The sequence below is a fragment of the Pogona vitticeps genome, chromosome 5 (genome assembly GCF_051106095.1).
Source record: "Pogona vitticeps strain Pit_001003342236 chromosome 5, PviZW2.1, whole genome shotgun sequence".
Taxonomy (NCBI): domain Eukaryota; kingdom Metazoa; phylum Chordata; class Lepidosauria; order Squamata; family Agamidae; genus Pogona; species Pogona vitticeps.
In genome coordinates this window covers 21,330,146-21,342,798 of record NC_135787.1, presented here as the reverse complement: position 1 = coordinate 21,342,798, position 12,653 = coordinate 21,330,146, and the positions used below count along the sequence as shown (strand labels likewise).

Sequence of the window (12,653 nt, the reverse complement as noted above, 5' to 3'; positions counted from 1 at the left end):
AAGGCTGGATAATTAAAACTGTTTGTGCAATTGCACCATTGTAGCCCAGTGCCAGTGTGAGGACATCTGATCTGACCTCTAGCCCTTAGCCTTTCCCTTTGTTTTCTCTTTTTCTCAGTTAGATCGATTCAAGGAACCCCCTGCATATGGACCTATGTGTGACATCCTGTGGTCAGATCCCCTAGAGGACTTTGGAAATGAGAAGACTCAGGATCATTTCACTCACAACACAGTCAGGGGGTGCTCATACTTCTACAGGTATGGGTGTTTTTTTCATGTGATACTACATCCTGTGCAGTTTAGCTTGAAGGGTTTGGGAGATCTCTCATACATTGCTTGGTAAATCATCATAAAGATGTATTTTAAGTGTACTGACTTTGGTTTCTTTAAAATGCTAAATCTCAATCTGAAAATCAAGATTTCTTACATTATGTGGTTACATTTATGTCTTGAAAGGTTCTGTTTTGTGTGGCATATTTATATTGATTCCTGTGTTAAAATTCAATTGTGGAGGTAATGAGCCAGGTAGATGTAACAGTACATGAACCCAAACATAGATTCTACCATCATGTTTCCTATAAATCAGGGAAGAGTGGGAGGATGAAGATTTAAAATTCAGTAGGAGAAAGAAGGAATTCTTTATTTTGCAGCCCGCACCTGTTTCTGCCTTTGAAATCGATTCTTCTCCACTGGAATATGACTAGGCCAGGACTAATCACTTTTAGGGAAAGAAAATGACAGAGGAAAAATAATCTGTTCTCAGGCTTCCTGAACTGAGTTTCAGACCTCCTCAATCTTTACAATATAGGAAATTGGCACTAATATATAGTTTTGCAGGCCTAGCTGGGCCCTACGTCCTTGGGCCGAGGGGGGGTAATTTTTGAAAGTTATTTAATATTTCTAGGGTGGCAAATTACTGTGGAAGGTAGCTTCATAACCTACATCATAAAACCATATGTGCATGTGAAACTTATTAAAATTATCTCTAAGGAAATGTACCAACTGATACTTATTATTATTTATTTTAATCATTACATTTATACCCCACCCAGCTAGTGCCTAAGCACTACTCTGGTTGTTTTAACAGCAGTTAAGAACAGAATTAGCCACCCCTGTCCCACAAAAACATGAATAATAAGATCCAGACCAAAACAGTAATAACCCAAAATATAAAACAAACCTAGAGGCAATGGCTGATCAAAGTCAGTATCCAATTCATGGATCCACAAGCATGTCAGAGGGGTCAGATGTTTCTGAAGGCCTCTTCAAACAATATACAGTAGTTTTTCCCCATTCCCCAAAGGCCAGAAGGGAGGGAACCTCATGTATATCTGCAAGTAACATATTCCCTAGTGTTGCAGCCACCATCAAGAAGTCCTGGTTCCTGGTAATAGTTTTTCCAGGCCTTTCTAGGGGTGGCCACTCACACACTCAAAACCTGGCTATCCTGTGTGGACAGTCTTAGGGAGAGATGCTCCATCAAGTAACAATAGCAGTTCCCAGGTATGTAGCTGCATGCACAGAACAGGTGGTGAAGAAACAAGCATTTTGCGTGGAATTGTTGCGAGTTGTTCAGTAGTCCATGTGAGTGTTTCTACCTCTTTCAGCAGCGCACATGGCTATAGTCAAACAAAGCACACAGTGCTAGGGGAAAGAGTTACTGCTGAGAAGGACATGAATGTTGAGAGTGAGTTACTGTCTGGCTTGGAGAAAGGTCTACAGTTGTACTCACCACCCTTGTGAGCTTGTGAACAGAACATGGAGAGCAAATGGACATTTTGCATGGACTGTTACTGTGGCAACTTGATGGGGAAACCACGAAGAAGAGAAGTACTGAGTAGAAAACTGACAATAATGTTCCAGAAACTAGGATGGTTTGTAGAGGAACTTGCCAGTGTATGACTGTAAGAAAGCAGCTGGAGGAAATGACATGCAATTCCAAAGTCTCTAAACCAATGCACAGAGGATGGAAAACAAAGATGATCTTGAACATTTGACACAGGAAGAGAAGTATGATTTGTGGGATGTCACTGAGAAGTGGTGGTATGAGATTCAGGGCTGAAAGGTAGAAACTGAAGGGTACAACTTGCTCAGGAGGAAAAGACTAAACATAAAGGGATAATGGGGAGCATTATGTGTAATGGATGTGTACAGGAAGCTTTTGGGCAAAAAATGGAAGAAGGGGAAACAACAGTGTCATCATTTTGGGGGTTTGCTACAGCTCTTCCGAGCCACAACTTACGACTTGAGTAATGCCTTTCTAGATTGGATTACCAAACATTTAGAGATGAGAGGTATAATTGTAATGAGAAGCTTCAGTCTCCCAGATATTTATAGGAAATCCAACTCCACCAAGACTGCGAGGTCCAAAAGTTCCTCACTGCCTTGCTGATAATTTCATGTTTGAAAAAATAGAAAGAAAGGGAAGACAATCAGCCATCCTGAATGTGATCTTTAACAGCATGGAAGAACTGGTTAGCAAGATCAAAATACTTGAGGTGAAGTACTCACATCCTCTTAGGACTTTGTATACACAGAAAAGGAAAAACCGATGGTAATATGGGATGCCCTCTCACTTTTAAGAAAAGGGATATCAGTTCATTATGCTTAAGGAAGAAATTGGATGACTATGGCTGGAAATAGTCAAAGAGATGGGAGATCATGATCGAAAGGAACTTCTTAATGGTAATTTATTGCAAAAACAAAACAAAACAAAAACAAAAGTATTATGCAGTCTAGTATCTCACTGTGAGCTTTAATAAATTACAGTCCACTTACATATGGAGCATAATAATTGCCTCACAGGTTTGTATACCTAGTATGGGGTAGAAAACTGAGTGTAATGAGGGAAAGAGTAAATAACATGATTACATAGACATATGATTAATAGGTAGAGCAATCAGCTTGTTTGTAGATGATACCAATAGGACACAACAGTTCATGAAATGCAGAGAGATTTTTCAGGATGTTGTGCTGAGGTTAGAGTTGGCTATACACATGACTATAGATAAAAACATTGTATATTGTGCACTAAAAATCCCTGTTCTCAATTATATTTATTTAACTTATAAACAGTTCCTACTAGAAATAGGAAGTATTAAAGAGACAGTTGGCATGTAACAATCTTCTATCTGATCTGAGATTTAAAAAGGGGTATGTATAGAAAATGGAAAGGGGGAAAATTTCCAAAGATGAGCAGTCAGTGTTTTTGGGAGTTGCTGAGTGGGGCTAAAGCTCAGAATGAGCTCTAGCTTGCAGGAGAGGTTAAAAATAATAAAGATGGGGGAGTAGTATGCAGCTGTGTTCAAAGCAAGAGGAAGAATAAGGGAGATGTAGGTGTTCTGCATTTAAAAGTTAGAGAAATGCTACTGAGTGGCAGAGATAAGACAGTGTTACTCAAAAGCTGCTTGCTTCTGCCTTCTCCCAAAAGGAAATAGTTGTGTGTGGAAAAAAGCATCAGTTGTGGGCTGCAGCCCAAGATGGGTGAAGAAGTGGTACGGAAACAATTAGCTACTTCAAATGAATTCAGATCTCCAAAGCCAGACAAACTACATCCATGGGTACTATAAGCCATTCTCAAAACCTCTGTCTATATTATTGAAGAATTCTCAGAGAACAAGTGACCTCCATAAAAAGTGAAAAAAAGAAAATCTGTGCAGTTTACTTTGATGTCAATACCAGAAAAGGTTATAGAACAAACATTTAAACAGCTGTTCTGTGAGAACTTAGAAAAGAGCACAATGCCTGACAATTAAGAACCAACATGGTTTATCAAAACAAATTATAGCAGCCTAATCTTATCTCTTTTTTTAAAAAATAGCTGAAAGCTTAGTATATATGGGACAGGCTGCAGAAGTAGGGTATCTTGATTTCAGCAAGACTTTTGTGACAGAGGGCCCTAGCGATATGCTTGTGCCCACACTGTTAAAATACAGCATGTACAGTTAGGTAGATATGTAGCTGATTGATGGGCCATAGCCAAAGAGTTTCAGCCACTTTATCCTGGAGACAACTAACTAGTGGCGTGCCACAGGGTTCTGTTCTGGGTTAGTATTGTTCAATATCTCTATAAACAGCTGAGATAAAAGTATGGCAGTATTTGTCATCAAATTTGCAGATGACGCCAAACTATGAAGGGTAGCCAGTACTGCAGAAGACAAAAATAGGATGCAAAATGTTCTTAATAGATTAGAGAAGTAGGCCAAAACAAACAAAATCAGTTTTGACAAGGAAAAATGTGAAATTCTACATTTAGGTAAGGGGGAAAAATCAAATACACAAATACATTATGAATATTGAAGGTATGGCAGTAGGATAAGTGAAAGGGATCTGGTATTTTATTAGACCAAAGGTGAAATATAAGTCAATGGTATGACACAGAGCTAAAAAACAAACAAACAGTGAATGCAATTGTAGCTTAGATCCAAAAAGTGTAGTGGATAGATCAAGGGAAGGTATCGTACCACTCTGTTCAGCCTTAATCTGACCTCACCTGAAACACTGTCCATTTCTGAGCATCAACGGAACCAAAATGTTGAAGAGTCTGGGAACTAAATGCTATAAAGAAGTGTTGAACCTGTTAGCTATGTTTTGTCTGGAGAAAAGATGACTGAGAAGTGATAGTCAAATATTTGTGAAGCTATCATGTGGAAGAGGGGGTAAGCTTGGGTTTGGCAGCCTCAGACAGAAGGACCCTAATAAGCTAATACTGTAGATTCAAAATTACAAGGAACGAGGTGTTGATTAAAGATAAGGAAGAACTTCCTGACAATAAGCTGTGGACTGCCTTGGAAGATGTTGGATCCGTTGATGAATTTAAGACAAAGTCAGTTGTTAGGGATAATTTAGCTTTAGTTTTGCTGCTCTGCCCCTTAGATTTCCTTCTAGTTTATAGTTCTATAGTCCATTTTCTGCAATAACATGTTTTTAAAATTAATTTTGAAAAAACTTTACATTGCAATATTGATAACTTGTGACATTACTGTATATTGTTCCTGGGAAAAGCCATATCTTCTCCAGTGACTGTGAAAATTGCAACTAAGCCCAAGAAATCCTGAGAAGGATGGCACAGAACGCCATTATTCCTGCTAATCAGAAAGTTGCAGGGCTTTGACCCTGTGAGATCTGACCTCACTACACCATTGGACCCACTATAAGCTGGTTTCAAAAAATTGATCTGTGAAATGAGATGCATTCAATTCATGAGAAACAGAGGAAGCCATTTTATATTGAGTAGGACTGTCAGTCTGACTAACTCAGTATCATGAGCAGCTTTTGAGACAGTCAGGTTGGTGCTCTTTTACATCTTGACAGTTCAGCCTCAACTCTCTTGTTTTCATGGTGCATTCGACAAACATTCTGTCCAGAAAACTGAATGCTGTGTCAGTAATTGGTTTTGTTTTCCTCTCTCCTTAGGTTTCAGGCACTTAAAGAATCAAAATTGGGGGACTTTTGTATTAAATTAAATGTACATTAACCCCCTTCTTTAAATAAAATACACAATTTTTAAAACTTTGAAGAACTGCTTGGACAGGGTCTGTAGTTTCACCATCTCTGTGAATCCCAAACAAAAAGTGATACATACACTTACACATTATGCCCGTTACCCAAATTATATCTCTCTCTACCCAAAGTGTTTTGTTTGTTGATCATAAAATAATTTGTTTCAGGTTTGTTTGTTTTTAATTATGAATCTCCATGAGTGCCTACTTTAGAAATGTAATAAACAAGACTGGACTGTGGAATACTCTAGCTTGCCAGATGAGGGAGCTGATGGTCCACTTGATCATTAACACTGGAGACAGTGGTACTTAGTGAAGGAGTTCAGCAGTGGTCTGGTGACTCAATGAGACTGTATAATAAAGCTTCTGAGTGTGGTCTGTTCTGTTGTAATTATCAGTTGTGCTGAAACCAGACTTACTGGAAGGCAAACATGGAGAGGATGGTAGTGCACATGAACCTAACGGGGGACAGAATTTCAGTCATCATTGGAATCTTTAGCACATGATTTGTGTATCCACCAGAAGGAACATAATTATATTAAAAGAGCCCATCTTTCTTTTTTAATTCAAAGAAATTTAAATAGCAGACACAAAGAAGTCACATTTCTGTTTGTATTTTGTGTTCAATAATATAGACTGCATTGTTCTCTTAGTACAGATGACAGAATTTGGTAACTTCACAAAAATATTAAATCTGTCATGTTGATACCAATATATGATAGCTTTCAGCCTCAATTTTACTGCCATGAGGGGAATGTTTGTCAAAAATAGCAAATTAATAGACTTCTTTCTCCCCAATTACCAATGGAACGATATCTAAAATCTTCCTTTTTATTTCATGTTATCAGCAACTCCTTTAGTTATATAACTAAAGCCAGTTACCATAGCAACCTCACTATAATGCTTGTGCCGTGGGATAGATTCATCGAAAGCACTTAACCCAGTGTGGTTAAGTGAAGTAAAAGACTGTTGCAAAGAGCAATAGTTTTTGATTCTCCCTGGTTATACTCTTATCTACGCACTTCTCTGCTTTTGGAGGTGAAAATGATAACATCAGATGCTGTTGAATGTCATCCTTTCCCTTTAAAAACTAACACATAGAACGGGAACAGTGGTTCTTAAATGAAGTATATTGTGCGGTAGTGTGCTCCAAAAGGAATATTATAGACCTGGAAAGAGAGCCAAAAAGAATAAAAGAAAACAATCATAGCATTGAGGCATCTTTCCTGAAAAGAAATATGAAGGTTTGGGGTGTTGAAATTTATGAGAAGCGGTTATGATGGCGGTTTGTAACTTAATGCATAACATTCTAGAAGGAAATTCTGCTCACTGAAAATATCTAGGTTTAAATGCAGTTGTCAGACTGAACTAGAGTAGATGCACTGAATCAGTTGCTGAATGGTAAATCACCTCTTGCGTAAAGCCTGTTAATTCAGTCAGTGTCCTCTAATTCAGATTACCAATTAGGTTTTAGACTGCAGGAGCACCTAGTCAAACTGATTGATTATAGATGGATTTAAAAACAAACCAGAGCAGCTGTCTTAATACTGTGCATAATTCATTTATGGAATTTGCTTGCCATAAGACGTGATAATAAATATAAGCAGTTGGTTTTAAACTGTAATCATTATTTCTCTTATGGATATCAGATTTTTCAATACAGCTCCCATCATCCCCAACCAATGGCTTTGTTGGCTATGAAGGGGGCAATCAGATGTATCTGGAAGACAGCAGCTTCGGGAATGATTTTGTTTCTGTCTCACTCAACACAGTGCAGTTCTTTCAGATAGCTTTCTCTAGCGTGTGTTGTCTGTGACCATGCTCTTAACAGCTTATTGTTTGAAGAATCTCCATGTTGCTACCTCCTACTTTTGAATCTGCAGGTGGGGTCATTGAATCCAATCTTGAGATGGAGGCAAACCATGTTAAATTCTGTACAGTACTTTATAATTCTGGGTTTGTGTTCTCATGATGGGGAGTCTGTAGATAATGACCTTCCTATAGCAGGGGTGAAGTTGTCCAAAAGCTTTCAAATCAGGCTTTAGCAGTAACAATATGTGGTTGATGTTGCAAGGCAATATGAAATATAAGTATTGCTTGCAACTGCACCCTTCAAAAATGAAGGAAAACTGTTCCCAAGTTGTGGAAGTAATTTTTACAGTCCAGTTCTAGATTAAAGAGCAACAAAATCTTCTAGCCTTACATTTAGAAAAAGTTCTGATAAATGTGAGAAAAATGTTGTAATAGCTAATATTGTCAAGCTCAGGTGTGGTTTTTTGTTTTTGTTTTCTAAAAAGCTTATCAGATTGACAAGGCTGTTGTTGAGCAAGAGGGCTGTTGCGCATAATAGTTTAAGCTGGTAAATCCAGGCTCAAGAAAAAAGATCTCTTTCAATGAAACAGAAAAAAAAAATGGCTATATTATAGTGTTAGCCCAACCACCCCCAGTTAGCTTGGTAGGGTTACCCTCCATTTTGTTGCCCATGCACTCCAGACATGAAAGTTGCAACAGAACAGGGTTTATTATAATGAGTGAAGAGTCATTATGTGTTCTGCACTCTGGGATGATCAAGAACAGACCCTGCCCCTCCTCTGTATGACAATTGTTCAAGTATTTGAACAGTTCTGTCACATTTTCCCTCAGTCGTACAGTTCATGGTCTTTGAGTCCTTAAATGAGTATGTTGTAATACAGAGAAATGTAGATCTTTAGTTCCCTTTTCCTTCAACCAAGTCATATTTGATAACCCAAACATGTTGGTTGGTTGTTCGTATCAGAAACAAATGAATTGCCTCTGGTCATTTCACTAACCGTGTATTTTTCTTCCAATAGTTACCCTGCTGTATGCGACTTTCTACAGCACAATAACTTATTATCTATACTTCGGGCCCATGAAGCCCAGGATGCTGGGTAAGTGCTTTGCTTTGTTTTTTTTTTTGGGGGGGGGAAATAGTGTTCAAGCAAATTACTATCTCTGCATTCTTGTCAGGTTTTTGCTGACGTGAAAATTGTTTCAATGTTTCTAAAAGCATAAAATAAACATGGTCCAGTAGAAGGGGATAGGGAACCTTTAGCCCATAGGCAAAGTTTGGTCCACCAGAGCAGACCAACTGGCCCACGAGGACTTGGATAAGGATCCACCCAGTCCCTAAAACCTTGTCTCCAAAGAAGAAAGAGGACCAGGAGAATGAGTCGCAGACTTCATCAGTCAGTTCTTCTTCTCTTCTATAATTCAGGGAAGAGAGAGGGCAACAACACCAGTGCAGAGTTCAATTGGTGTTGAATCCATGCAATGGCTTAGGCCCTTTGTTGCCATTTAACTCCTAAATCATTCAAAGGATAACATTCAAACCTGGAGTACTGCTGGGCTTATGCCTGGAAAAACAGACCAGTTCTTTTTTGCATGCAAAGATGTCTCTCTGTGTTGGGGACAGGGAAAATAGGCCAAATGGTCATCTCTGGAGGGGAACTGTGGCCCCTGAAGTCATGCAGCTCACAAGATCCATTGCAGGAGAGAAGTCCGTCCCCAAGGCTTACCAAATTTTCAACTGTTCATCTTGCGTTTTGAGACAGTTGAAAGCTTGATAAAAGTAATTGCATTATTTCTCTTGACCAGCACAACAGCTCCTCAAAAGCTGTTGATTTTGAAAGCAAAATCAACCCTTTGGAGGGTGATTTTGTTTTTTTAGGTTTTTATGGGGTGGTGGTGTTTTATTTTGTTTTTAATGGGAGGTGGGGTTTTTTGTCTGTTTTGTTTTTGAAAGGGGGGGGGAGAATCTAGACAGCATTAAGAAATTTGTCTTCTGCAACAATTGGAAAAGCAAGACATCAAGACATTTTCATAATAGCGTAATTTGTGACCAGATTGATATCCTTGGTGTTTTAGTTTTTTTAAATTTGAACTACTACAGATATGTTTATTGAGGCTTTCTAAGATGCAAGTTCTCTTCATGGATTGCTGCCTTGTCCTGGCAAAGGGGCTTGAGTAACTCAGATAAGGTCTATTCAGGGATTCAGTAAAATGGTTTATTTCAACCCATAAACACCAGGAATAGACTAGCTTCACACACCCTCTCTATAATAAAGAGCTGAATCTGAGGAGGAGAGCAATCTCTGTCCTTGAAAGGTCTTCAAATGATGAGAATACTTGAAAAATCAGAGTTCTGGTCATGTTGGACAGACTGAATGTAAAACCAAGTACAGTATGCTCGTGGATTAAGATTAACTCTTTTATTGAATACTTCAGCAGGCCTAAATTCATTTCCCTCAAAGTAGTTTTTGTGAGCCTGTGCTCAAAGCAAGCTGTACAGTGATGATGCAATTCTCCCTTGTTTGGCTGGTAAACAGCAGGAGAGGATGTATCAGCTCTTTATACCTTGTTAACTTTCCAGACCTGCAGGGCTCTTTGGAAAGACACAGTTTGAAACAGGAATATATTTTCTAGGTTTGCTGAAAAGAGATGCAGCTCTGTCCTTCCACTTTGCTCAGCTGAATGGCTAAATTATCAACAGCTTTATCTGCAAACCCAGAGGACAGATATTTGGAGTGTTTGCTGACCTACAAAAAAAAAAAAAGAGCCATGAATTTATTAATGAATATATTCACATTTAAGTAGGGTAAACGTGGGAGCCTTTTCCTTTCATTATATAGTGTCCTACACCACATGTTTTTCTTTGTTTCCTTAAATGCATGTCCTGCCCATGCCATGAGTGCCTGCAGATCTGACTGTGTGAATGAAATAAAATGAAGCGATTAATAAGCAGGAAAATAATAATAATACAATCTTAGATATTTCAAGGAGGGTCTCCCTTTTTTTTTCATTTGCAGCTACCCATGGGATAGTCAGAACTGAATTCAAAATGTAGCATTGTATATAGCTATCTGTGTTTACCAGTTCCAATAGTACAGCTTCAGCAGTAAGAGTAATTAGAGTGTGGATGTCATGTCCCCTCTGCAGAAAGTACATAAAATTAACATTCTAATCAGGGCATAAAACAGAGTAATTTAGAGAATTAACTGTTTTCTGTTTTAAACATTAATCACAGTGAGTTAATTTTTCAGATTCTAACATTAAGCTGTAACTGATTAATGTTTAAATCTAACATTCCAAGCTCTAATAATGTTTCCTGAACTCGGCACCAGGCTGCTGAGATAAAGACTTTTTTTTTTTTACAAACTGGGAGATTCACCTGGCATATGATATCACATTGCTACTGTGTATGTCTGTGGTATGCATCAGTGCAAAATACTAATGTATTCAGAGCTTGATAAAAGTAATCTCCTTATTTGTCTTGATCAACACAACAGCTCCTCAAATGTCATTTTTGCTCTTGGTGAACAGAGAGCCAAATATCTAGAATTCCAATAAGACTCTTAAGTGGTGGCATGCTTTTCTCATTGTGCTGCCCAGACCCTTTGACTTTTTATATAAGTAAGTGAACTAAAATGCTGTGTGATCATTACTTTGCCTCTTGCTAGAAAGAAAATACCACTTCTATTGGTTTGCTTTCAAATTTCTGGGGTTTTTAATTTTCATTACAGATCGACTAAATGTAGGCCAGCTGAGACAGTAACATTTTTGTCACCACAGGGAAACATGCAGAAGAAAATCAGGCACATATCTGGCAGTTTAGCAGCCTGCATTAACTATCAGCCTATTTTTAAACATTTTCTTGAAGAAGTTATATAGATTTGATTATTTATTTATTGGTACAGGACCATTAGATGCAGTTCAAAAAAAACACTTCAGCTTTGATCCAGATTGCTTCCCAAGATGCCTGGGAACAATGTCCTGATCCCTAATGTGGCTCCCCACATCATAACAATGCTGTTCAGAAGTTTTTTTTGTACCCCCTGTATGGGGAAGTTCTGGTAGAAAAGGAGCCAGAAAGGACCTTTATGCATGCATCCAGCCTTCTACTCAGTCAGTGCATGCAATTCAGATTACTTAGGAAGTGAATTATTTTAAGGATAGTTTGAAGTGGCCATGAGCCGAATGTGAGTGGAATTATTCCTCCCATTTCTGGAAACTGGAACAGTTCCATTGGTAGATTCACCTCTTGGTTCCTGGCCAGTTACTTTATCCATTGCATTTAACTGGCTTGGACTGAACTTTGAAGGCCAAACCAAACATGTTCTGCAGTTTACAGGACTTGCTTTTATTTTCTCTTCTCTCTCTCTCTCTCTCTCTCTCTCTCTCTCTCTCACACACACACACACACACACACACACACACACACACACACACACACACACACACACACACAACACACACACACACACACACACACACACACAGACACACACACACGGGGAAGGGAAGCAGATCAGATCTGTGGGAATAAAGAAGGTTAACAATCCTTTGTTCTGCCATGGTCCACATTAGGGATAGGTGTGTCCAGATTGTTTATCAAGAACTTAACACGTAAACATTTCTTTATACTGTAAATGCAGCAGAAAGAACACAAGATTTTGAAGAAAAAAAACAATGCCTTCTGACGTCTTCTTTGGGAGAAGTCAGAATATTCAGATGTATCCATCTGGGCAGAGGGCCTTCAAGACTTAGCTCCTAAGAGTTTGAGTTTAAATCCCTGTGTATTCAGCCATGTTTCTGGTGCTAAATTAGGGTTGCCACTAGAGATGGGCATAAAGTATTTTGTGCCCCTTCGTCCTAAGTCTTCTGCGCAGCAGCAGACCTGCCATGTGTTCCCTCCCCACCAGCTCACCCACTGACCGGCCGGCACATGCTTCTCCTTCCCTCCCTGTTGCATAATCTTCCAGTTCAGGCAGAAGCCCGGACTTCCCTTCTTCACCCCCTCCAGCAGCTGGCCACTCAGAACAAAGGAGGCAGGACAGCGATTCCTGCAGCACTGCCTTTGAGTGGACCACTGCTGCAGGAGGTGGAAAAGGGAAGTCTGGGTTTCTGCCTGGACTGGAAGATCACGCAACTGGGAGAGAAGGAGCAGCACGCACCAGCAGGTCCATAGGTGAGCTGGTGACAGGGAAGGGGACACGCAACAGCTGTGTTTATGACAAAGGGGGACAAAGTACTTCGTGGCCATCTCTAGTTGCCATCTTTCCTTTTCCTTTTTTCTCAAAAGATTCCTCATCTTTTAACAACTACACAGTAGACAGATGTAGCATGATCTACTCT

General features: G+C 39.1%; 1 protein-coding gene across 2 annotated transcripts in view; it reads left to right on the top strand.

The window, feature by feature from the left end:
- PPP3CA (protein phosphatase 3 catalytic subunit alpha) overlaps positions 1–12,653 on the top strand; it is a 218,321-nt gene that overhangs the window by 151,439 nt on the left and 54,229 nt on the right. For both annotated transcript variants that reach the window (XM_020805420.3, XM_020805421.3), the window contains exons 6-7: positions 119–258; positions 8,333–8,410. In XM_020805420.3, coding sequence (XP_020661079.1) covers positions 119–258; positions 8,333–8,410 — 218 coding nt within the window. The remainder of the gene's footprint in view (positions 1–118; positions 259–8,332; positions 8,411–12,653) is intronic.